The sequence below is a fragment of the Lepidochelys kempii genome, chromosome 2, assembly GCF_965140285.1.
Source record: "Lepidochelys kempii isolate rLepKem1 chromosome 2, rLepKem1.hap1, whole genome shotgun sequence".
Taxonomy (NCBI): domain Eukaryota; kingdom Metazoa; phylum Chordata; order Testudines; family Cheloniidae; genus Lepidochelys; species Lepidochelys kempii.
In genome coordinates this window covers 34,222,223-34,245,406 of record NC_136381.1, presented here as the reverse complement: position 1 = coordinate 34,245,406, position 23,184 = coordinate 34,222,223, and the positions used below count along the sequence as shown (strand labels likewise).

At 42.1% G+C, this 23,184-nt stretch overlaps 1 protein-coding gene across 4 annotated transcripts in view; it reads left to right on the top strand.

Moving 5' to 3' along the window:
• The window catches only part of OXR1 (oxidation resistance 1), a 471,436-nt gene that overhangs the window by 367,058 nt on the left and 81,194 nt on the right, over positions 1 to 23,184 (top strand). For all 4 annotated transcript variants that reach the window (XM_073330328.2, XM_073330326.2, XM_073330327.2 and 1 more), the window contains exons 6-7: positions 414 to 533; positions 9,099 to 9,251. In XM_073330328.2, the coding sequence (XP_073186429.2) occupies positions 414 to 533; positions 9,099 to 9,251 (273 nt within the window). The remainder of the gene's footprint in view (positions 1 to 413; positions 534 to 9,098; positions 9,252 to 23,184) is intronic.

Here is a 23,184-nt window from a genome sequence, read left to right as displayed (position 1 = left end):
AAAATGCATTTTGCAGGTATATATTTACTCATTTTATGAATTGCTGTAAACAAGATATATTTGTTTTATCGCACACTGTTTGACACACCATGATGGAAACCAGTGTGGGATTCTTTTATATGGTATGTTTGTATGATACGTCAGTGCATTCTGTGCCTCATGGACCTATTGGTAGAGAAGACTTTATTAATATTGCTTGCTTTGCTTTGCTAGAAAAGTGACAGTAAAATTGGTAATGCACAACTAAATCTGTATTTAAAAAAAAAAAATTCTAAAGCATAAATTAACTCCAGCAGAACAAATTTAATAGAATAACTTATGAGAAAACAAATCTGCATCAACTAGTGAAAATAAATGTCAATGAAACTCTTAATGTAACTGTTAACTACAGCATGTGTTCAATTTCTTTATAGATTTTATATGTTCCTGACCCAGAATATGTTTCTAGTGCGGAGAGCTCCCCATCTCTTAGTCCCATAAGTCCCTTGTCACCTACGTCTTCAGAAGCTGAATTTGACAAGGCTACAGTAAATGTAGGTATATGTGTTTCAAGGGTAATAACAGTCGTGTCCATGTTTAGTGAGATGTGTGCAGTAACTGATTAAAGATAGGAAATAAAGGGTAGGAATAAATGGTCAGTTTTCAGAATGCAGAGAGGGGTAAATAGTGATGTCCCCTCACGGGCCTGTACTGGGGCCAGTACTGTTCAACATACTCATAAATGATCTGGAAAAGGGGATAAATGGTGAAGTGGCAAAGTTTGCAGATGATTCAAAACTCTTCAAGATAGTTAAGTCCAAAGCAGACTGAGAAGAGTTACAAACGGATCTCACAAAACTGGGTGACTGGGCTACAAAGTGGCAGATGAAATTCAGTGTTGAAAAATTCAAAGTAATGTACATTGGAAAACCTAATCCCAACTATACATATAAAATGATGGGGTCTAAATTAGCTTTTACCACTCAAGAAAGAGATCTTGGAGTCATTGTGGATAGTTCTCTGAAAACATCCACTCAATGTGCAGTGGCATTCAAAAAAGCAAATAGAATGTTGCCCATCATAAAGAAAGGGATAGAAAATAAGACGAAAAATATCATATTTCCTTTACATAAATCCATGGTACGCTCACATCTTGAATATTGCATGCAGATGTGGTTGCCGCATCTCAAAAAAAAATAGATTGGAATTAGAAAAGCTTTAGAAAAGGACCACAACAGCTTCCATATGAGGAGAGATTAATAAGACTGGGACTTTTCAGCTTGGAACTGGGATGACTAATGGGGGGTATGATGGAGGTCTATCAAATCATGACTGGTATAGAGAAAGTAAGTTAGGAAGTATTTACTCTCTCCTAACACAAGAACTAGGGGGTCACCAAATGAAATTAATAGGCAGGAGGTTTAAAACAAACAAAAGGAAGTATTTCTTCACACAATGCCCAGTCAACCTGCGGAACTCCTTGCAGGGGATATTGTGAAGGCCAAGACTATAACAGGGTTTTTAAAAAACAAAACAAAAAAAACCAAACAACTAGATAGATCCATCAAGGACTGTTACGCAGCATGGTGTCCCTAGCCTTGGTTTTTCCAGAAGTTGGGAATGGGCAACAGGAGATGGCTCACTTGATGATTACCTGTTCTGTTCTTTCCTTCTGAGACATTTGGCATTGGCCACTGTCAAAAGACAGGGTTCTGAGATAGATGGACCTTCAGTCTGTCCCAGTATGGCCATTATGATGTTTTTATGTGCAGTAATTACTCCTGGGGGAATTCTGCACCAAAAAAATGCAGAATTTTGCAGTTTTTGGTGCAGAATTTTGCATATTTTATTTGTCAAAATAATGCAATATAATCCACACTTACTTTGGTAATTTATTTAAACTACCATATAGAAAAACAATCAAACTTTTCAGCATTTCCTAAAAACATGAAAGTTAAGTTACGAATACTTGGTAACCAGTACCCTGCATTCTAGTTATAATCCTGGATTTTTGTTTAAATTACATTACTTTTATTTTGGTGTTTGGTGTTCTGTAAAGTAGAATGGCACTTTCACATTGTTCAGACTTTCACACATGGAAGTCATACAGGTTTTTTGCTAATCATTGTCCTTCATTTTTTTTTTAAAAGGATAATTAAGATAGATCCTGAGCTGTAATCTAACCCCATTGTGCCTCTCTGGCACAGGAAAAAAAGCAAGAAAGCTCATAGATCCTCCTAGCTGAGGATTCCATTACTGTCATTTACAATAAGGCTCCTTTACACCACTCTGGCAAGGAGACGAAGAATGGGAACAATTAACAATGGGAATGTTATCAGCCTGCCTGCTTAGTTGATACATTTCTGCTCTGCCTAAGGGACAGAGCCTGCTTCACACAGCCCTATGCCTCCAAGCCCGGGATACAGCAACAGCGAATGAGAGGGACAGAGTGAGTCTCTCTCGTTCGCAGGCAGGCACATGCCCAGTCCCACCCCCTTAACATCTCTCCATGCCCAGCCTCCCTCCTCCCCCTTGTGGTGATCTGCTCTCTGTTGCCGGTTGCTCCCAGCAGGTGCGCCTGGGCTACCGGGGAAGAGGCGTGTGTTCCCGACAGATTTCTTTGCTCCCACATTTTTCTGCGGGGGGAGTCAAGTAATCTGCGGAAGGTATGAATCCCCCAGGAGTAAGTAATCTCATCCTAGAATACATCATTTTGGGGTGATAGCACAAAAAAACCAACCCCAAATTGATTTTAAGCCTCATGCCTGAGTGCAGGTTGTTTGAATTTTGGTGCACTACATAAGAAAGCATTCTACTTTTGTAAATGAATCTTTACTGAAACTTGTTTTTGGGGGGAGAGTAGGGAGGAAGGGATGGTCTTGTTTTTACACAATACCAGCTGTGGTAGAGGCACAAGTGACCTTACGTTTGTTTTAATTCTTATTTGGGTTTGTATACTCAAGAAAAATGGGCAAGTTTAAAATCCTACATGAAATATTCCTAAACTGTGTTACCCAAAGCAATTTTTAAAAGCTTTAATTTCTTCAGTATAATTATTTCTGGGGGAATTCTGCACATCCACGGAGGCAGAGAATTCCTGTGTTTCACAGAATTTTTTTTCTCAGCAGAAAATACATTTCTGGTGAAGAAGTCTTGCAGTTCCACCTTTTGCTCACCAGGGGTCGGTGTGTTGCCAGAACAGCCAGTAGCATGAAAATAGCCTGCTGTTCTGGTACCACAGCAGTCTCTGGTGGGCAAAAGGTGAAACTGCAGCACTTTTAGGGCAGAATGTATTTCGGGGGGGAATTCTGTGCGTGCCCAGTGCTGCAGAATTCATAGATTCATAGATACTAAGGTCATCACAGCACCCTGCCTGCGGAGCCAGGTTAGGATAGAGTGGGGCACACAGTGCTCCTGGGGGGTCAAACACTGGGGTTCAGAATGGCTAGTGGGAGGGACAGACTGGGGCATGGGCTCAGGAGTTAGTGGGGTTACAGGGTTGAACCTGGGGACAGGGGAGGGGGACTGCAGGACACATGGGATAGAGGAGGAGACTGCAGAGACCCATGTGGATGAGGAGTGTGGGGAGGGGCAGATGTGCCTGACTGAATGGGAGAGGCTTGGGATCAGCCAGGGTCTGCATGGAGAAAGCTCCCCAACTCCCTAACAATCCTGCCCTCCCACCCAAAAATAAACCTGTACAATACTTTTCCCACCCACACCCAACAACCCACCAGATTCACTCCAGGCTCCTTTCCTCTTCCTCAACTCTTCCATTACCCCTGACTCCCCCAAGCCTTTGCAATGCTTCTGACAGGTGCAGGAAATACAGATCTGTATTATTTAAATGAATTAATCAACATTCTATATTAATATGCCTAGTAAGGAATCTATTTGTCCAAAAAAAAAATTACCTGAATTTTTTTTGGTCTGTATTGGTACAGATATACTTGCTGACAGAGATTTTGAAATAAAGTAACAAAGTAATTGATACTGGCATGGTTATATTGTGGTGTTTTGACAAATAAAATTTGCAGAATTTTAAAATACTGTGTGCAGAATTCTTAATTTTTGGTGCAGAATTCCCCTAGGAGTAAATATGGTACTGTTTTGTTTGAGTTTTTGTACTTCCTTTGGTTCAGTTAGAGAACTATATAGATCAGTTGGGTCACTTTCACTAACGGGTTCATATATGGTTTTATCCACAGCTCATTAAAACTAATAATCTCTTCCATCTCTCTACATTTTTCAGATGTCAGTAATATATAAAACCTGAAACTAGCTTTCCATTGAAAATCTAGTTCCTAAATATTCCTTTTCCAAGGAATGTTAGTCACTGTTAAGCAGCATTACTCTCTCAGCTTGACATCTAGACACCCAGTCGATCTTCCTGTCACTTCAAATAATGTTCCTCAGACCCATGCCATGGACAGTCACAACTGTCTGTCAACTTTCCAAGACACTGGATCCATATGGGCAATTCTCAAAGAAGAAAGTTACTATGATTCTTCAAGGTGATTTGCCGTATTGATACATGTGCACTGCTTATGTTTGGTCTTCTTTAGTCTCTTTACAAGGGATTCCTGACATAGAGGAAAGAATTTATGGATGGTTTGGACTACATCATTGTAATCTCTTAGAAATCATGCATCATTGTGGCATAAAACAAATGCTGTTATCTAGAAGGGACTTCAAGATCACTTGCTACAGGTGTGCTTATTCTCCAGGGATGGTGTTCCATAAAGACAATTCTCTCTTAAAAACCAACATTTCTATGGTAAAGGAACAGTTTTTATTCTTTCAAAAAATTCTCCATTTAAAAAACCCAAAACCACAGTTAAGAGAATCAGCCACTTCCCCACTATTACACAACCTTTCTTAACTTTTATATTGGTCACACTCATAGCTTGAGCCTCATGTATTTGCAAAAACAATATGCAAAAATTAAAAATTTGTCATAGTTTATTTGAAATCTCACTTTCATTTCCAATATACAATATAACACCTTTCGGTGTGTGTACAAAATAAATAAACACACCGTGAATATTGCTCCACCAAATATCAGTAACGTAGCCTAAAGTACAAATGCTCAAGCTCTATGGACGTAAGTCTGCACCACCTTATACATATTTTATGACACCAAACAGGTGAATCATTCCAGTTTATTCATAAAATTTTTCATTTACTTAAACATATTGCACTAGGAAACTTATCAAAGTTTGACTTAAACTTAACGTAGATCGGGACTATGTTCCATTTGAAATCTTTAGTACATATTTAATAAAAACCTAGAAATCAAAAGTACACATGCATGTTTCCATTAAAAAACAAAGTGGCAAAACTAAGATTTGGTGAATAGTTCTATTACGATGATGAGTGATGAAGGATTATATAGTAGTGGAAACTGGCCAGATTTCTAGGTACTAATTAGAAGCCGTTTTTAAATGTCTGATTCTTAATTTTTGTGTCTGCGCCCTTGGATAAAAGTGAAACTCTGGGACAAAGTCTTTAGTTGGCAGAACTTCAGTTTCTCCCATAAATGTCAGAGCTCTGACTCTCTTCATCCTCCACCTTAGCTTCCAACTATTACTCCTTTCCCTGCCTATTGACCCTCCTCCCAGTTATCAAATTCTTACATCCCCTTACCCTTTTTTTATGCAATTATGAATGCTGTCTACTAAATTCTCTAGGAAACTGAAAGTTCTGCAGTACTATAAAACGAACAGGAAAAATCTACAAAAAGACATTCCTAACTTTTTATTACTTCTAAGAATAACATTTAGAAAATTTAGAATAGAGATACGAATTTAGCAGACAGATTGAGAAATAAATCACTCAAGTGAAATAAAGACTTGTGTCCTACCCATCAGGGGACACAACTATAAGGCTAACTGTCGAAATGTCCTGTATGTGCTAAGAAACAGTTGCTATCCTATTTGTTTTTGAGCGGTTATTTGCTCATTCGAACATGGGATTCAAACGGTACACTAATCACTAGGATTTGTTAAAAACAATAAGCTTATCCATGGTAAGTGGATTCTGTGGTCATTTTGTGTTTTTTAATTGGGATTACCAACTAAAATGTGTGCATCTTATGCAGAAGGCTTATTTTAAAAATTAAGCAATATTTTAAAAGGGAGGGAGTGAATTTCCATGTGACTTGCACAGAATTACTCTTCAACATTACAGTGAATAAATCAGCCTACTTTATAATTCTATCTAGTACTTGCAGCTTTCTGCAAAGTTGTTACTTATATTTTGTATACTAGCACTGTGCTTTGAGGCTAATATTTGTATTCAAACATGGTTGTGAGAACCTGCTTTGGGGCAGTGCTGAAAGGGCAGAGTGCAAGGAGACAGTGTATGTGGGTTCCTATCTACCAATCTGATAAACCATTGCAAAAGCGGCAGAGTCCTGTGGCACCTTATAGACTAACAGACGTATTGGAGCATAAGCTTTCGTGGGTGAATACCCACTTTGTCAGATGCACATAGAGGAAATTTCCAGAGGCAGGTATAAATATGCAAGCAAGAATCAGGCTAGGGATAACGAGGTTAGTTCAGTCAGGGGGGATGAGGCCCTCTTCTAGCAGTTGAGGTGTGAACAGCAAGGGAGGAGAAACTGCTTTTGTAGCTGGCTAGCCATTCAGTCTTTGTTTAATCCTGAGCTGATGGTGTCAAATTTGCAAATGAACTGAAGCTCAACAGTTTCTCTTTGAAGTCTGGTCCTGAAGTTTCTTTGCTGCAGCAAATCTTTAAATCTGCTAGTGTGTGTCCATCCTGGACAATGATTCCTCACTTTCACGGTCCTTGAGAGGCAGGCCAATCCTAGCCCACAGACAACCCACCAACTCGAAGCATATTCTCACCAGCAACTACGTACCGCACCAGAGTAACACTAACTCAGGAACCAATCCGTGCAACAAACCTCGATGCCAGCTCTGTCCAAATATCTACACCAGCGATACCATCAGAGGACCTAACCAGATCAGCCGCACCATCTCCAGTTCATTCACCTGCATGTCCACCAATGTAATATACACCCTCATGTGCCAGCAATGCCTCTCTGCTATGTACATCGGCCACACAGGACAGTCCCTACGTAAAAGGATAAATGGACACAAATCGGATATTAGGAATGGCAGTATACAAACACCTGTAGGAGAACACTTCAACCTCTCTGGACACACACTAGCTGATTTAAAGGTAGCCATCCTGCAGCAAAAAAAACTTCAGGACCAGACTTCGCAAATTTGACACCATCAGCTCAGGATTAAACAAAGACTGAATGGCTAGCGAGCTACAAAAGCAGTTTCTTCTCCCTTGCTGTTCACACCTCAACTGCTAGAAGAGGGCCTCATCTCCCCTGATTGAACTAACCTCGTTATCCCTAGCCTGATTCTTGCTTGCATATTTATACCTGCCTCTGGAAATTTCCACTACGTGCATCTGAGAAAGTGGGTATTCACCCACGAAAGCTTATGCTCCAATACGTCTGTTAGTCTATAAGGTGCCACAGGACTCTTTGCCTCTTTTATAGATCCAGACTAACATGGCTACCCCTCTGATACATTGCAAAAGAGACTCTAAGAAAGAAGGTATAGCCTCTGAAAACTTGAAATGTAGCTTCAGATAATGCTGAATACCAGTTATGAATCTAGTACTTTAAGAGATCTCTCAGAGCAGCAGTTTTAAACCAATGATCAGAGATGAGAAATGTCAGTAATTGGAAGCAATACAAAATTCTTACACCGGCATGTCTGTCTACCTTGTAGCCACCATTCCTATAACGTCTCATCTGGCCAGTATCACTGTTTTGTTCTAGTTTTGCTTTGCTTGAGGAAAACGTGATTTAGACATAACTATAAATGTTTGAAAACCATGTACTATTTCTCTTCTGTGTTAGAGCACTGATACTAAAGGGGTGTAATACAGTGCCACAAAGGTGCATGGCATTGTGTGGGCATGGGGGAGGAGGGGAGAGAAGAATTCTGCCTTGAGAAACTTAGTCTGTGGGCTTGCCAACACTCGGTTGTTTTATAATTGCTGTTCCAGAGTATTCTAGAATAACTTTGTATTTAGGTAACCTTCCAACTGTAGACAAGCCCTAAAGTAAGGTGAAAAACCCAAATGAACTGACAGATAACTATTTGCCACACCTCTGTACTATAAAGTACCAATAGTTAAATGTAGATGTAATGGAGATCTGAGAGTGGGATAGCAGAGAACCAAAGGGAAGATGGAAGTCCCAGAGAATAAATATCCTGCTCGTCAGTGTAACTGAAAATATCAGGGTTTTTTGTGCCAAAAAAGTGTTTAAAACATGAGTATTTTCCAGTAGATATTGTTTTAAGAGTAATGTAGGCTTGAAACAGAGTCCCGATCTTGTTTCTGTATATATGTGCACTAAGAAATTGTCCTGGCGTAGGTCCTAAGCTGTCTTCTTATTTAAAAAATTGTCCACTGTGGGGTTCCATGTTTTTATGTCAATCACTTCTGTAGCAGATGTGATTATTTATTAAGACTTATGCAGTCTTTTTCCTAACTGTGAGTGCTGTAACCTGAGACTAGGAGCTGAAAGTCAAGCTTAGTTTTCACTGGTTTTATGTATAGATCCCATGTGCCAAACACTTCCCTAGCTTACTTCTTTGATCTCCCATTTTCTTCTTTGCTGTTGCAGAAGAGTAACTGAGGGCACAGTTTGGTCATGCAATTATAACTTTATTTTGACATGGAAGCCAGAAGGAAATCATACACACAGTTTCCCTACCTTTTGCGCAACATGGATATTTCAGATACTACATTGTCTACTCTCATTGCCTGATAGTTCTTCAGGTTATAAAAGTCAACATAGCTTCGCTGAAGTCAAGCTATGCTTCAGTGGAACTATGCCGATTTCCATTTGCTGAGGATAATGGCCCTTTTATATCTGGTCTGTTTTTCAGTTTAATGTACTGGGAGCCATGATTTCAGTTTTTCTGTCAAATGCTCTTGGAACAAAAGGTAGATGACTTTTAAATGTTGAACTAAGAAACTAGTGAAGCATACATAAATGTACAGGACTCAAAGGAGAGTATTCTTTTTTTGTACTCTGGAAAACAATGTCTTTCCTTTTGTAGGATCCAGATGGGCTTCAGCGAAATGAGGCAGCTACTTCACCAGCTTATGCATGTTTTCGTCCTGCAAGAGTGGTATCATCCACATCAGAGGAGGAAGAAGCATTTACTGAAAAATTTCTCAAAATTAATTGCAAGTACATGACTTATGGCAAGGTACTTAAACTCCTCTCTCTAACTCTTAAACCATGCTATATGTTTTTATATTAACTTTAAAGGTTTTTTTAAAATGGGAAGTACAAGTAATTCACTTCACAGTAATAGACTGATATTTGTTTCATACATTTTTCCTAAGCATTCTCTCTAGATTCCCAGACTCTTTTTTGCCTTGACACATCAAGAGAGCAGATTTATAATCCAACTAGTTGTGACGGGTTTCCTTGTAGCAACATTGTACGGTGACTGCATGTGCCTTGTGGACATGTAGGTTGTATAGCCCTCCCATACTAGCAGTCCCTAAGGGCGGCTTCCTAGTTGGTCTCTGATGACCGTATGTATGTACTTGTCTTTAAGTACATATTTCTTGTTGCCTTAAAATTTTAGGGTTTTTTTAGTTTGTTAGGATTATAAATAGTCTTTGCTTCCACTTTATTTTTAATTTGTATATATAAATGAAATTTTAAAATCTCATGCAATTGAAGTATCCCAAGTATAGCAAAATGTCCTTTGTAGGGCTAGAGCATGTCTTTTGAAGCAAATGTCCTGGAGGAAATGTCCTGAAGTCTAATAAGCGTTAGCCCAGTTCACAAGTATTGGAGCTCTGTCCAAGTATGCTGGAGGCAACCAGTTGATCTACTAGGAACTGAGATTTTCCTCTAAAGCCTTCAACTAAGTCCACTAATGAAGAATTCCATGTCACAGAAATGAATGGGTCTAGGAAGTGGATTAGCAAGTCCTGGGGAGTCTGAGGTGCTTTATGTCTTAACGTAGGCAACTCATTCAGCTTGCATTCAAAGTCCTTTGGGTTGTTTTCTGAGTATGCTCTTTCAGCCTTCTGGGCTATAGATAAAGCTTCTGTTATTCCTCAATCCAGGCCTACGCTAGGAGCACTTAATTGATATAGCTATACAGTATAGTGTATTGGCAAAGCACGGTTAGTGTGGAGTCAGCTGATGTAGGCCAAACTGCACTTCTGCCAGTATATCTTATTCCAGCAGTCCCCAAGTGAAATAAGCTGTACTGGCAAATTTGGGTCAGTATAACTGCATCTATATTAAGTACAATTGAAATTGCCAGCACGGCTATGTTGCTGGCAGCTTGCACCTCATCACATCCCTGAATGACTTAGCTATTCTGGCAAAATTTTCATAGTGTAGACCTGTACTCATTTTACCAAAAAAAACTGACTTTGCTTGTAATCCAGCGTGGTCCACAGTGGGTTTACTTCACTCCTTGTCCTCCTCTCCTAGGTGGGACTTTAAGTTGATGGGATATCTCTTTGAGCTCTTATTAGCTTTCCCTTGGGTTTCTGTAAAGTACACTTTTCGAATTTCCATATTCTCAGGTGGAAGAGTGAGAACTGCAGGTGTTGGTTAAGAACTTTCCATTCCAAAGGACAAAACACCCCTGCTTCTTTCTTCAAGTTACTCCCTAAAGATCACCCAGTTACCTTGCTATTCTTTGTTGCTTTGATTCATGTCATAGAATAATAGAAGATTAGGATTGTAAGAGACCTCAGGAGATCATCTAGTCCAACCCCCTGCTCAAAGCAGGACCAACCCCAACTAAATCATCCCAGTCAGGGCTTTGTCAAGCCAGGCCTTAAAAACCACTAAGGATGGAGATTCCACCACCTCCCTATGTAACCCATTCCAGTGCTTCACCGCCCTCCTAGTGAAATATTTTTCCCTAATATTCAACCTAGACCTCCCCCACTGCAACTTGAGACCATGAATTCTTGTTCTGTCATCTGCCACCACTGAGAACAGCTGAGCTCCATCCTCTTTGGAACCCCCTTTCACGTAGTTGAAGGCTGCTATCAAATCCCCCCTCACTCTTCTCTATTGCAGACTAAATAAGCCCAGTTCTCTCAGCCTCTCCTCATAAGTCATGAGCCCCAGTTCCCTAATCATTTTTGTTGCCTTCTGCTGGACTCTCTCCAATTTCTCCACATCCCTTTCTGTAGTGAGGGCCCCAAAACTGGATGCAGTTGTGGCCTCACCAGTGTCAAATAGAGGGGAATAATCACTTCCCTCGATCTGCTGGCAATGCTCCTACTAATGCAGCCCAATATGCTGTTAGCCTTTTTGGCAACAAGGGCACACTGTTGATTCATATCCAACTTCTCGTCCACTGTAATCCCCAGGTCCTTTTTTGCAGAACTGCTGCTTAGCCAGTCGGTCCCCAGCCTGAAGCAGTGCATAGGATTCTTCCATCCTAAGTGCAGGACTCTGCATTTGTCCTTGTTGAACCTCATCAGATTTATTTTAGCCCAATCCTCCAATTTGTCTAGGTCACTCTGGACCCTATCCCTACCCTTCAGCGTATCTACCACTCCCACCCTCTCTTGCAAAGTCAAGCTGTTTGCTCTCAGTATGCATTTTATAGACATGCGGTTTTTCTATTTTGAAAAGGGTAAGGGCATTGTGATAGGGTACACAAATCTCACAGTGGGCCAGAAAGGATTAAAGGACGGTACTGGGCACAGGTAGCCATGCCCCACCGGCCCTGAAGAGCATGCTCCAACTGGAGACACAGGTTTGAACAGGGATCAACCCAGTTTAGAGGAGAGGAGTACAGACCAACCCTGAAGTCTCCTGACAAGGGGGCAAGAGAAGCCTCTCTGAGGGAAGAGAACAATATGCTGAGCCCAATTGGGGCTGATTGTTTGGTTTCTTTTTCATTTTTCTTTTTTCCTTATCTGGGACCAGAAGCTGAGGGAGGAAAGAAGTAGTAGGAAGTACCCCAGGGAGGATAACTCAGAGGCAAAACGCTGTTGACCCTCTTAGGTCTCTTTGTCAGGCCCTGATGGAGTGGGTGGACCCCAGGCTCCCCTTCCACTGTCCTCAAGACTGGGTGGGCATTAGCCAGTAGGCGATGCAGCCCACTAAAGTCCCCGTTACAGGCATGTTTACAGAAACAATTCATGTGTTTGTGGTCATGTCTAAAAAGGCCACGAGGTAATCTTCCTCTTACAGAGTTAATCCATCATGAATAGAGCTCTGTGACTTCTGCAGCGGCCAGTGTAGCTGACCCCATGGCCCCCTAAGCAGCTAGCCCTGGGGACCGCTGCTCAGGTGGCCCTGGAGACAGCCACACTGGCCGTAGCTGGAGCAGCTCTGCAGCCAGCCTCTTGGGCAGCCCCACAGCCAGCTGTTCTGGGGCCAGCCTCATCAGCTGCTGTTCTGGTGACCCCGGGCAGCTGGCCCTGGGGACCTCCTGAGCAGCAGCCAATGCAGGTGTCCCTGGAGGCTGCCTGAGCAGCGGTCCTGGAACAGCCACTGGCCCCACCCCCAGGGCTTCACCCCCCCCCACCACCCGCCACTGGTACTGCAGGCTCCTCTGCCGGGGTTCCCTCTGGCTGCTGGGGCTGTGGGCTCCCCACCGCCCCCACCAAAAAAGATTCAATCGTTCATATTTATGGTATAAGTCGTGAACAAGTCACTGGTCATGATTTTTTGTGTTTTGCCCGTGACCTGTCTGTGACTTTCACTAAAAATACCCATGATTAAATTGTAGCCTTAATCCTGAAGTTTTCAGGCCTCCCTTTTATTTTGAAGTCTAGACTTCTGGATTTCTATGTTCCGCTCTTTGGAGTTTTTACCCTAAATTCTAAATCCTCTCTCTTGGTATGTTGAAGTATTTCCTGCACCTCTACTTGACTGGGAAACCTTCAGAGTTGGTAGGTGGTTGGTTCTAATAAAATCTTTATTTCTCCATATTGAACCAAAATTTCCTTCTGTTGTCTGGGGACGGAAGAGGGTCCCTTTCAGTTGTGCCTGAGGGATTTAGGAGTACAAGTCCAGCTGGTTGAGGTGGTGGAGTCAGAGGGTGGGATATTTGCCTTACTGCTAAAGTGAATGCCTTACTGCTAAAGGATGAACTAGCATTCGGCTGAGCCCTCAAGGGTTAACACGTTGTTAATGTAGCCTCCCACTCTACAAGGCAGCATGAATGGAGGGAGGAGAGACAGCATGGCAGAGAGAGACACGCTGTCTGTGTGTGTGTGAGAGCGAGAAACTCGCATTGCCCTTTTAAGTACACTGCCTTTTTTAAGTAGATCAGCAAATTGAGACAGCAGCTGCTGCCAGCAAGCTCCCTCCATCCTGAGCCCTGTCATTTCCCCCACATTCTGTAGAGGTGGGGCACAGGAGAGGTGGACACCCTGACAATAGCACCCTTCTTCCTCTGCACAGCAAGCAGGAGGCTCCTGGGAGCAGCTCCAAGGGAGAGGGCAGGAGCAGCACATGGCAATGGTGGTAGGGACAGCTGAACTGCCCGGCAATTGATAGCCTGCCAGGTGGCTGCCGCACAGGGAACTTAGGGGAGCTGACGGGGTCTGCCGGTCCACCCTGGTTCCAAGCCCCCACCAGCTAGCTCCAAGTTAGGAGTTACTGTAGGAGGCACTTTCATGGTTGCAAGGACAGATCCCTGTCCAGATCTGCCTGTAAAAGAAGGGGTCCCTTCCTGAGCCTGTCCAGGCCTTTGTGTACAGATCTGATGACTCTAGGACCTCTAAAGACCTGGAGGGTAAAGCCTGTAAGAAAATGGATCAGTTAGCGCTGTTGATGGCTTCAGCTCTGAAACACAAGGACCGATACCTACCAGCTCCATCCAGAAGTGTGGGACCTGATTCTTACTCTGTGCTGGCCCGTCCTTCAAAGGCCTGCCCCACTACAACTTCCCAAGATACATCCTAGCCATCAGTCCTGACTGTCGGAACGCCCCAAACACTGGGTCGTACAGACACCTACACTACGGCGGAGGATATTTTGCTCCCTTACCCTCTGTCTCCTCTCCGGCCCAGTCCTCCTGAGAGAGATTGCCACACTGGAGGATGAAACTGCATCTGCGACCTTAAAACATCTCCTCTCCAACTCCCAGGCAGGAGTACCCACCCTCTGGTACTGTCGGCTCCACCAATGGAGAGAGAGCAGTTCTTAGACTGAGTCGTTCACTCTGGCTGATCCATCATCTCCTATTGTAAATCTGAGCCCTGACAGGCAATCAGATCTGAACAGCATCGTGCCAAATATGACTTTCCTAGGGGCTGCTGGTACCTGATATCATGGGTTCCCTCCATCCAGTAAGTCCCTCCTTTTGGCCTTATCGGGGAGGTGCCCCAGCTCCATCCATGAATTATACCACAACTCTCCAATGTTGCATCCACTGATCTGTCAGAGGACGAGGAAGAGAACACTGATCTGAATCTGCAGGTATCAATAAGAACTAGGGCTGTCAAGCGATTTAAAAAAAATTGTGATTAATCGCATGATTAAAAATAATAGAATATCATTTATTTAAATACTTTTGGATGTTTTCTACATTTTCAAATATATTTCAATTACAACACAAAATACAAAGTCTAGACTGCTCATTTTATTTCTGATTACGAATATTTGCACTGTAGAAAAACAAAATAAATAGTATATTTCAATTCATCTAATACAAGTACTGTAGTATAATCTCTTTATAATGAAAGCTGTACTTAAAAATGGAAAATTATGTACAAAAAAAACTACATTAAAAAATAAAACCATGTAAAACTTTAGAACTTACAAGTCCACTTACCACTCAGTCCTACTTCAGCCAATCGCTCAGACAAACAAGTTTGTTTACAATTTGCAGGAGATGCTGCTGCCCACATATTGTTTACAATGTCACCTGAAAGCGAGAACAGGCATTCTCATGGCACTGTTGTAGCAGGCATCGCAAGATATTTGTGCCAGATGCACGAAAGAGTCATATGTCCCTTCTTGCTTCAACCACCATTCCAGAAGATATGCGTCTATTCTGATGACGATGGGTTCTGCTTGATACCGATCCAAAGCAGAGCAGACCAACGCATGTTCGTTTTCATCTTCTGAGTCAGATGCCACCAGCAGAAGGTTGATTTTCTTTTTTGGTGGTTCGGGTTCTCTAGTTTCCGCATGGGAGTGTTGCTCTTTTAAGACATCTGAAAGTATTTTGCACACCTCGTCCCCCTCAGATTTTGGCAGGCATTTCAGATTCTTAAACCTTGGGTCGAGTGCTGTATCTATTCTAAGAAATCTCATATTGGTACTTTCTTTGCATTTTGTCAAATCTGCTGTGGAAGTGTTCTTAAAACGAACATGTGCTGGGTCATCATCCGAGACTGCTAGAACATGAAATATATGGCAGAATGCAGGTTAAACCGAACAGGAGATATACAATTCTCCCCCAAGGAGTTCAGTCACAAATTTAATTAACACATTTTTTTTTAATGAGCATCGTCCGTGTTGAAGCATGTCCTCTGGAATGGTGGCTGAAGCATGAATGAATGAACATATGAATGTTTAGCATAGCACATAAATACCTTGCAACGCCAGCTACAAAAGTGCCATCCGAACACCTGTTCTCACTTTCAGGTGACATTGTAAATAAGAAGCAGTCAGCAGTATTTCCCGTAAATGTAAACAAACTTGTTTGAACAAGCGGTAGGATTCAGTGGACTTGTAGGCTCTAAAGTTTTACATTGTTTTGTTTGAGTGCAGTTATGAAATAAAAAAATCTACATTTGTAAGTTACACTTTCAAGATAAAGAGATTGCACTACAGTATTTGTATGAGGTGAATTGAAAAATACTATTTTACTTCATTTTTACAGTGCAAATATTTGTAATAAAAATATAAAATGAGCACTGTACACTTTGTATTAGAAATCAATATATTTGAAAATGTAGAAAAACATCCAAAATATTTAATAAATTTCAATTGGTATTCTATTTAACAATGCAATTAATCGTGATTAATTTTTTAATGAGTTTATTTTTTTGAGTTAATTGCATGAGTTAACTGGGTTTGACAGCCTTAATAAGAACCTCATCCTTGTCTCCTAATGAAGCTGTCATTCCATCCTCACCATCTCTGCCTGAGAAATATAGGCAGTACCAGTAGCTACTTCAGAGGATAGTCAGTGACCTCTGTATAGCATTGGATGAAGTTCAGGACTCTCAGCACTGGCTCCTAGCTGTTCTGCAGCCTACAGATCCAAGCAAGGTGGTGCTCCTGGTTAATGAGGCCAGCATGGAACCAGACCGAGTGGTCTGGCATACCCGAGCATCATGTGCCCTCACATCTAAGAAGGTGAGACACTATTTTGCCAAAGGGGCTGAACTTCTTTTCTCCCAAGTACCTAACTCCCAGGTTGTTCAGGTAGCCAGAGAGAGAGCTAGATGGCGGTGTGAGGTGAGAGGCAAAGTGTTGTCATGGGTCAAAAACTGGCTAGGAGACAGAAAGCAAAGTGTAGGATTAAATGATGAACTTAAACTTTTGCCATGATTAAACATGGGTGCAAGGGGGTCTCAAGTTTCCAAATGTCGTAGTGGAGCAGTAGCTCCGCTACAGTTAGGGTTGAGAGTTATTTGAAGGTGGGGATCTCAGACCGGCTACCTGCTCCTCTGGCCTTTGTGGTTCCAGAGGGGGGTGGGGCCCAACTGCTGCTGATGGCCCTGGGGGAGGGGGCTGCTGCTGCCCTCCCCTCCACCAGCTCAGTCACTACCCAGGAGGCTGTGGCCACATGAAAAGCCCCCTGATGACAATGGTGGCCGCATTTGAGAAACCGGCCCTTAGTAGTTTTCAGAGATTGTGTGTGTTCATGTTCCTTGCTCTCTGCTTGTGTTCTTCAAGGGCTTCTTTGAAGGTTTTGCCTGGAGACTAAAACTTCTGGTTTAAGAATGATACTTGAAAGCGCTCTAAAATCCACATGAAGATTCTGATTTTATTTTTGAAGTGTTTTCAAGGAAATCCACTTTATTTAATTTGAGAAGATGAAATACTTGAGGTCACAAGCAGTTAAGGTAAATGTAATCTTCCTGAACAATGGGAATCAGTTTGTCCAAACAGAATCAAGTCATTGGGGTCACTTGATCAAGGGATTCCTAAAAAAACAGTGTGCCTAACATGAGCTGCTACTAGCATTTCCACATTCTCTAGCTCTGTACCAAACGTTTTAAGAATATGGTGGTCAGACCCGGGGGTGGATGGGCAGGGAGCAGATGGGGAGAAGGATTTGGAGCATTGGAGAGAGAGGGACAGAGAGAGTGTGTGTGTGTGGGGGTGGGGGGAGGGTTGGGAGCATGAGGGTTTGGGGCCTGTCTCCTTTTCCAGCCCTTGCACCTTAGGTTTGTGTTCTGACCCAGCTGCTGAAGAGCCAGCACACTCCTAGACAACTACCCTGATTAGTTCAAACACGATTTTCAAAAAATTACAGTTTAATGGCTAGATCTTTGACGAGGGAACTGGGTGTCAAAAAAAAGTAGCTTTTCTGTGATACCTCAACAAATATTGTCGTGAGAGACCTTTGCTCTCTGGGAACACTGAAGCACTTACAGAAAAGAGCCATAAAGAGGAAAGCTGGGCACCTTCTGCTCCAGTGACATATTTGAGGGGGAAGGGAAGTAGACTCATTTCTGTCTTTCCCCTCTCCTACCTGATTTCTCCCCATGGCTTCTCCACCAGCCCAAGGGAGGGGGCTCTAGGTCTCCTTTTTCCTCTACTGTTCCCCCCCTTGGGGGAGGAACCAAGAAATACTCATTTCTCCATGCTGCTTCCAGTAGTGGGGAATGGGCTCCAGGCTGACCCTTCTTTCCTGCTCCTGTTGTTTCTAGGGGAAACGGGGAGGTCAGAGCAGTACAGGAGAGAGTGGGGAAGAAAGGAGGAGGTGACAAATGAAATTCAGTACTGATAAATGTGAAGTAATGCACTTTGGAGGGAAAAAATTGAACTGCTTATGCTTTTTAGGATTCTAAATTAACTGTACTACCACAGGTAAGGGACTTGAATGTCAATGAAGACTTCTGCTCAATGGGCAGCTGGAGTCAAATAGTAAACAATATGGTAGGATGCATAAGGAATGAGATGGTGAATAATAAGGAGAATACTATAAATCCTTTATATAAATCTGTGGTGCGGTCCCATATAAAATACTATATTTAATAATGAGCACCCAGGTCTCAAAAGGTTACTGCTGTATTCAAGGAGGTTCAGAAAAGGAGAACGGGAATTGTTGAGACAGCACAGGAAAAACTCCCATGAAGAGAAATTGAAAAAAATTAGGAGCCTATCTTAGAAAGGAGGTGAATAAGAGGAGACATGGTAAAAGTATTTAAAATAATGAACGTAGATAGAGAGCTTCATTCACGCCTTATCTCATTACACAAGAACAAGGGGACATTTAATGAAATTGAAAGGTTGCAAATTCAAAAGCAATAAAAGGAAATGCTTTTTCACACAACATATAATTAAACTGTTGTGCTCTCTGCCATAGGAAGTTGATCTTAAGAACTGAAGATTCAAAAAGGGATTAGACACTTTTTATATTCACATCCAGAATATTAGAGTGTCAGTGTTTAGAAATTTAGTGGAAGGAATATTAAACCTTGTGCTTCAGTGCTTAAGCCAATCTTCAATTACTAGAAATCAGGATGAGATGTAATATAGGAGTCGCACCACTGCACACCTGCATATTTGTCTCATTCTTACACCTTGCTCTCGAGCTTTTGGTGCTGACCACTGGGTCAGACAGGATATTGGACTCAATATGCCTTTGGTCTGATCCAGTCTGGTGATTCCATGTTTCTAACATGGAAGTAATTGTCTATAAGGAATATGCTTTCATAGAAAATTTTTATTTGTAAACTACTCCTGGGGGAAATCTGCACCTCTGTGTGTATGCAGAATTCATGTCCCTACAGATTTCTTTGCTTCCCTGCAGAAAATGAGAGGGAAGCAAAGAGAAGCTGTAAGAATGGTCATACAACTCTCCCCAGCAGCCGATGGAGAGATAAATCACTGCAGAGGGACAGGACAGGACTGGGGTCACCCCCAACCGGTGGCTCCTACCCTGCTCTGGACTCAGCTGCTAGTACGGGTTGGGGAGGATGGGACTTATTCTTCCCCTGCATGGACCAGCTGGGGCAAGGCAAGATGCAGCCCCAGAAATCTCCTTGACTGCAGGAAGCTCCGTACCCTTCCACCTCCCCACTTCCTGCCCCCATCACTCCTCGCCTATGGGGCGGGGGAATCCCTGTACAGGGAGCTGCTCCCCTCTCCACCTGATCTCTCTCCCTCCCTGCCCCGCCAAGCCCTCAGCATCCAGAACGCCCACTGCACCTGTACCACTGCCAAGCCGCCCCACACACACATCTGGACCCCAACCCCTGCACCTAGATGGCCCCTGCACTCAAACCTCCACCCCGATGAGACTCCCGACGAGTCCCCCGCACCTGGATCCCCATCCCAGTGAGCCACAACCAGCTTCACCCAGACCTCCACCCCACCAAGTCCCAGTCCCTCTGCTGAGCCCCAACTACCTTCACCTGGACTCCCCTGCAGAGTCCCATTGCCCCACACCTGGACCCCCACATTGAGCCACCCATACCCAGATTGTCCCACACAGAACCCTCTCACACCACATCTGGTTTACACACACACACACCACACACACACACTCCCTCCCTACTTGGATTCTGCTGAGCTGAACCTGTTTGCCCCACACCCAGATTGAAAGCCGTGGGTGGGTGAGAGTCTCTGTCCCTCTTGCTTACTATCTTGGTGCACCTGGCATGAAGACGTAGGGCCCTGGGGTGTTTGTGGGGCAGGCCCGACCCTTGCATTGTGTCCTGGTCGGGTGCAGTTCTCCGCCGAGTCTGGGTCGAGGGAGGAAAGAGGGGCGCTGCAGTGTCATCTTGCACTTCTGTGCAGCCATTGGCCTGTGCTCCCCACTGCCATGCTGGAGCTTCCACATTTATTTATTGACAAATAAAATATGCAAAATTTTGTAGAACTTTAAAATATTGTGCACAGAATTTTTATTATTTTTTTGGTGCAGAATTCCCTCAGACTGGGTGTCTCACTTTCACTCTCTCACACACATTATATCAATCAAATTAATTAGGAGCTAGAGCAGCCCAAGCCATTATTTGAGAGAAAGCTCCCATCACTCAAGGAGAATCAGCCAATCTATAATTAGAAATTCTCATGCTACCAACTGGCTAGATCCTCTGAATGCTCCCACATCTTTCTGACCTGGTGCCATAGACCCTCAGAATTTCATGAGTGCCCTACTTTGAGTTTTGCTTTCCACACCAGGCACGATATCCTGTTGCTGAAAGGAGGAACAGAGACCTGCATGCTTTGCACGTCAGTAATCCAACCAAGTTATGTTAACCTTTTGTCGCATTTACATCTCAAAGTATTTTTGTTCCTCCCATCAACCCTGTCACCCTTAGACAAAACTGTGATAGGATAGGACTTTTACAAACTGGGATCCAGAGCTAGTGTTAATGTGTTAGAAAACTTCCTTTTCTGTCAATCAGATAACTAATTGACTAGAAACTAGGCCATAAGATATGAAAAGAGGTGTGGGTGGGTGTGTGTGTGTGTGTGTGTGTTGCAAAACCACCAGCACAGTTGGCAGCACGCTATTTGATAGTTCAGTTTTTATGCCTTTTCAAGCCTTAACTTCTCTTGAGACTATGTTCTCATCACTAAGGTGGTCTTCGTTCATTGATAGGGACACTAACAGTAGCAGTACAAGTTTCCATGCGCTTCCTGACCGCTGTTGGTAGTCTGTACATACCTATGGTCTCACGTTCCATCAGTTTGGCATATTCAATGAATACTAAATTCACAGTATGTTTATATTAACTATTTATAGCTTATTGTGTGTAATGTATATGAATTGGGGCTGTCAAACAATTAAAAAAATTAATCCGTTTTAATCACACTGTTAATAGAATACCAGTTGAAATTTATTATAAATATTTTTGGATGTTTTTCTACATTTTCAAATATATTGATTTTTAATTACAACAAAGAATACAAAGAGTACAGTGCTCACTTTATTATTTTTTACTACAAATATTTGCATTGTAAAAGGATAAGCAAAAGAGATAATATTTTTCAATTCACACCATACAGGTACTGAAGTATGATCTGTTTATCATGGAAGTGCAACTTACATATGTAGATTGTTTTGTTTTTGAGTGTAGTTATGTAACATAAACAATGTAAAACTTTAGAGTCTACAAGTCCACCCAGTCCTACTGCTCTTTCAGCCAATTGCTAAGGCAAACAAGTTTGTTTACATTTACAGGAAATAATCTTTTTTTTACAGTGCACATATTTTAACTAAAAATAATAATATAACATGAGCACTGTACACTTTGTATTGTAATTGAAATCAATATATTTGAAAATGTAGAAATACATCCAAAATATTTATAATAAATTTCAATTGGTATTCTATTATTGTTTAACAGTGCGATTAAAACCGTGATCAATTTTTTGGAGTTAATTGTGTGAGTTAAATGGGATTAATTGACAGCCCTAATTGGAATCAAATGTGTATATAATAATGCAGACTTATTAGTATAGGTTAGAAATCTGAATGAAGAGAATGTAAAATCAGGAACCATCCGCTATTGAGAAATCCACGATTACACAGGCTTCTTTGTTCAACTTGTGTTTAGTCTGTATGAAAAGGAATTTAATAGGAACGAGTGAGCTCTCCTAGTTTGTATACAGAAGAGCTGTAAAGGTTTTGTGAAAGCTGTGACAAAACTAGCATCCCTGAGGAGGAGTGGTTGTGCATTTTCTTTCACAGCACAGAATGCTTGTTGTCACCCCAGTAACATTACAAATGGGAAAGTCTGACGGAAGTATTAGTGATGTATTGGAGGGCCAGCGTGTTCCTTTTCAACTGCTAAAGCTCTCTATTGTAGAGATAGGGTAGCTGCCACAAGTTAGTTTTTCCTTCAGTGAGAGAGAGAAAGAAAAACCCTGAAATCATTACAGGTGCATAGCTGAATCACAGCAAACAGCTTGCCAACAAGACTTGTTTGCTTAAAACAAAACAAAAAAGCTAGGCCAGCTCTTGGTCAAGAGTTATGAAATCCTACACTAAGTCTGCTTTATCCAAGGAGTCTGGAGTCAGCTGTTCATCTTGTGCTTAAACATGTGCCGAAGAACACTATGGAAGTCTATAATGCACATCTAAGGACCTCCAAGGATTTTTTTTTTTCCCCTTGTACTGTCTCCCCAGGCCCAGTAATATGGGGTACTTGGCTGAAGTTAGACCTTAAATGACTGATTTGTACTATTGGCGTTTAGGGAAGGAGCAGAAACATTTTTTTTCCCCAAACTAGGGGCTCACAAGCTTTTTGTATTGTAGCTGTGGAACTGGAAAATTTGTCTTCCAGGCGCTTCAAGGGCAGCTACCTAAAGATACCAGTTGCCTTAGTCACCAAGTGTATCTTTTTGATTTGTTTTGGGAAACCTCCAAGTACAATAAAACGCCCTTTCTTTGAGTTTGTCCTCTTCCCCAAGGGTATTCAGATTTTCATGTTGGCTGTAGGCCCACCAGCAGAAAGAGTGCATTTATAATCCCCTGTTCCTCAGTGATTAGCTTATAAAAGCAAAGTCCTATCCAAGTTCGTCAAAACTTTATTTATCCTTGAAATAAATTTTGTCCTTGATACTTCTCTGGAGTAAATTGAGGCAAACTGTTTTAGCTATTGTGGTAATACCTAGTAAATGTGAAAAACATGCTTGTCAGTATGTGGCAAGGTGAACTTTAGCAGAAGTAAACATACAGCTGATTCTTTGCACATACCCTTTTGGATACTGTTTTAGTCTCTAGGATTCCCTTAACCAGCATAAAAATGGCTTGCAAAATTATTTTGTCTTGGTGATTTGACATCTGTTTTTCTTACTGGTGAGTGAAATAGCACTTGTATTTTTGTTTTTCACCATCATGTTAAAAAGTGGCAGATGTGGGGTTGAGAGGGTTCTACCTGGCCTGGTAAACTTTCATGACTTTCTTGAAGTGTCTGAGAATCTATAACTGAGAGCATGTGTATGTCTCTCCACTTTAAATAAAGCTGAGCAGTTTGTCAGTGTAGGCAGTA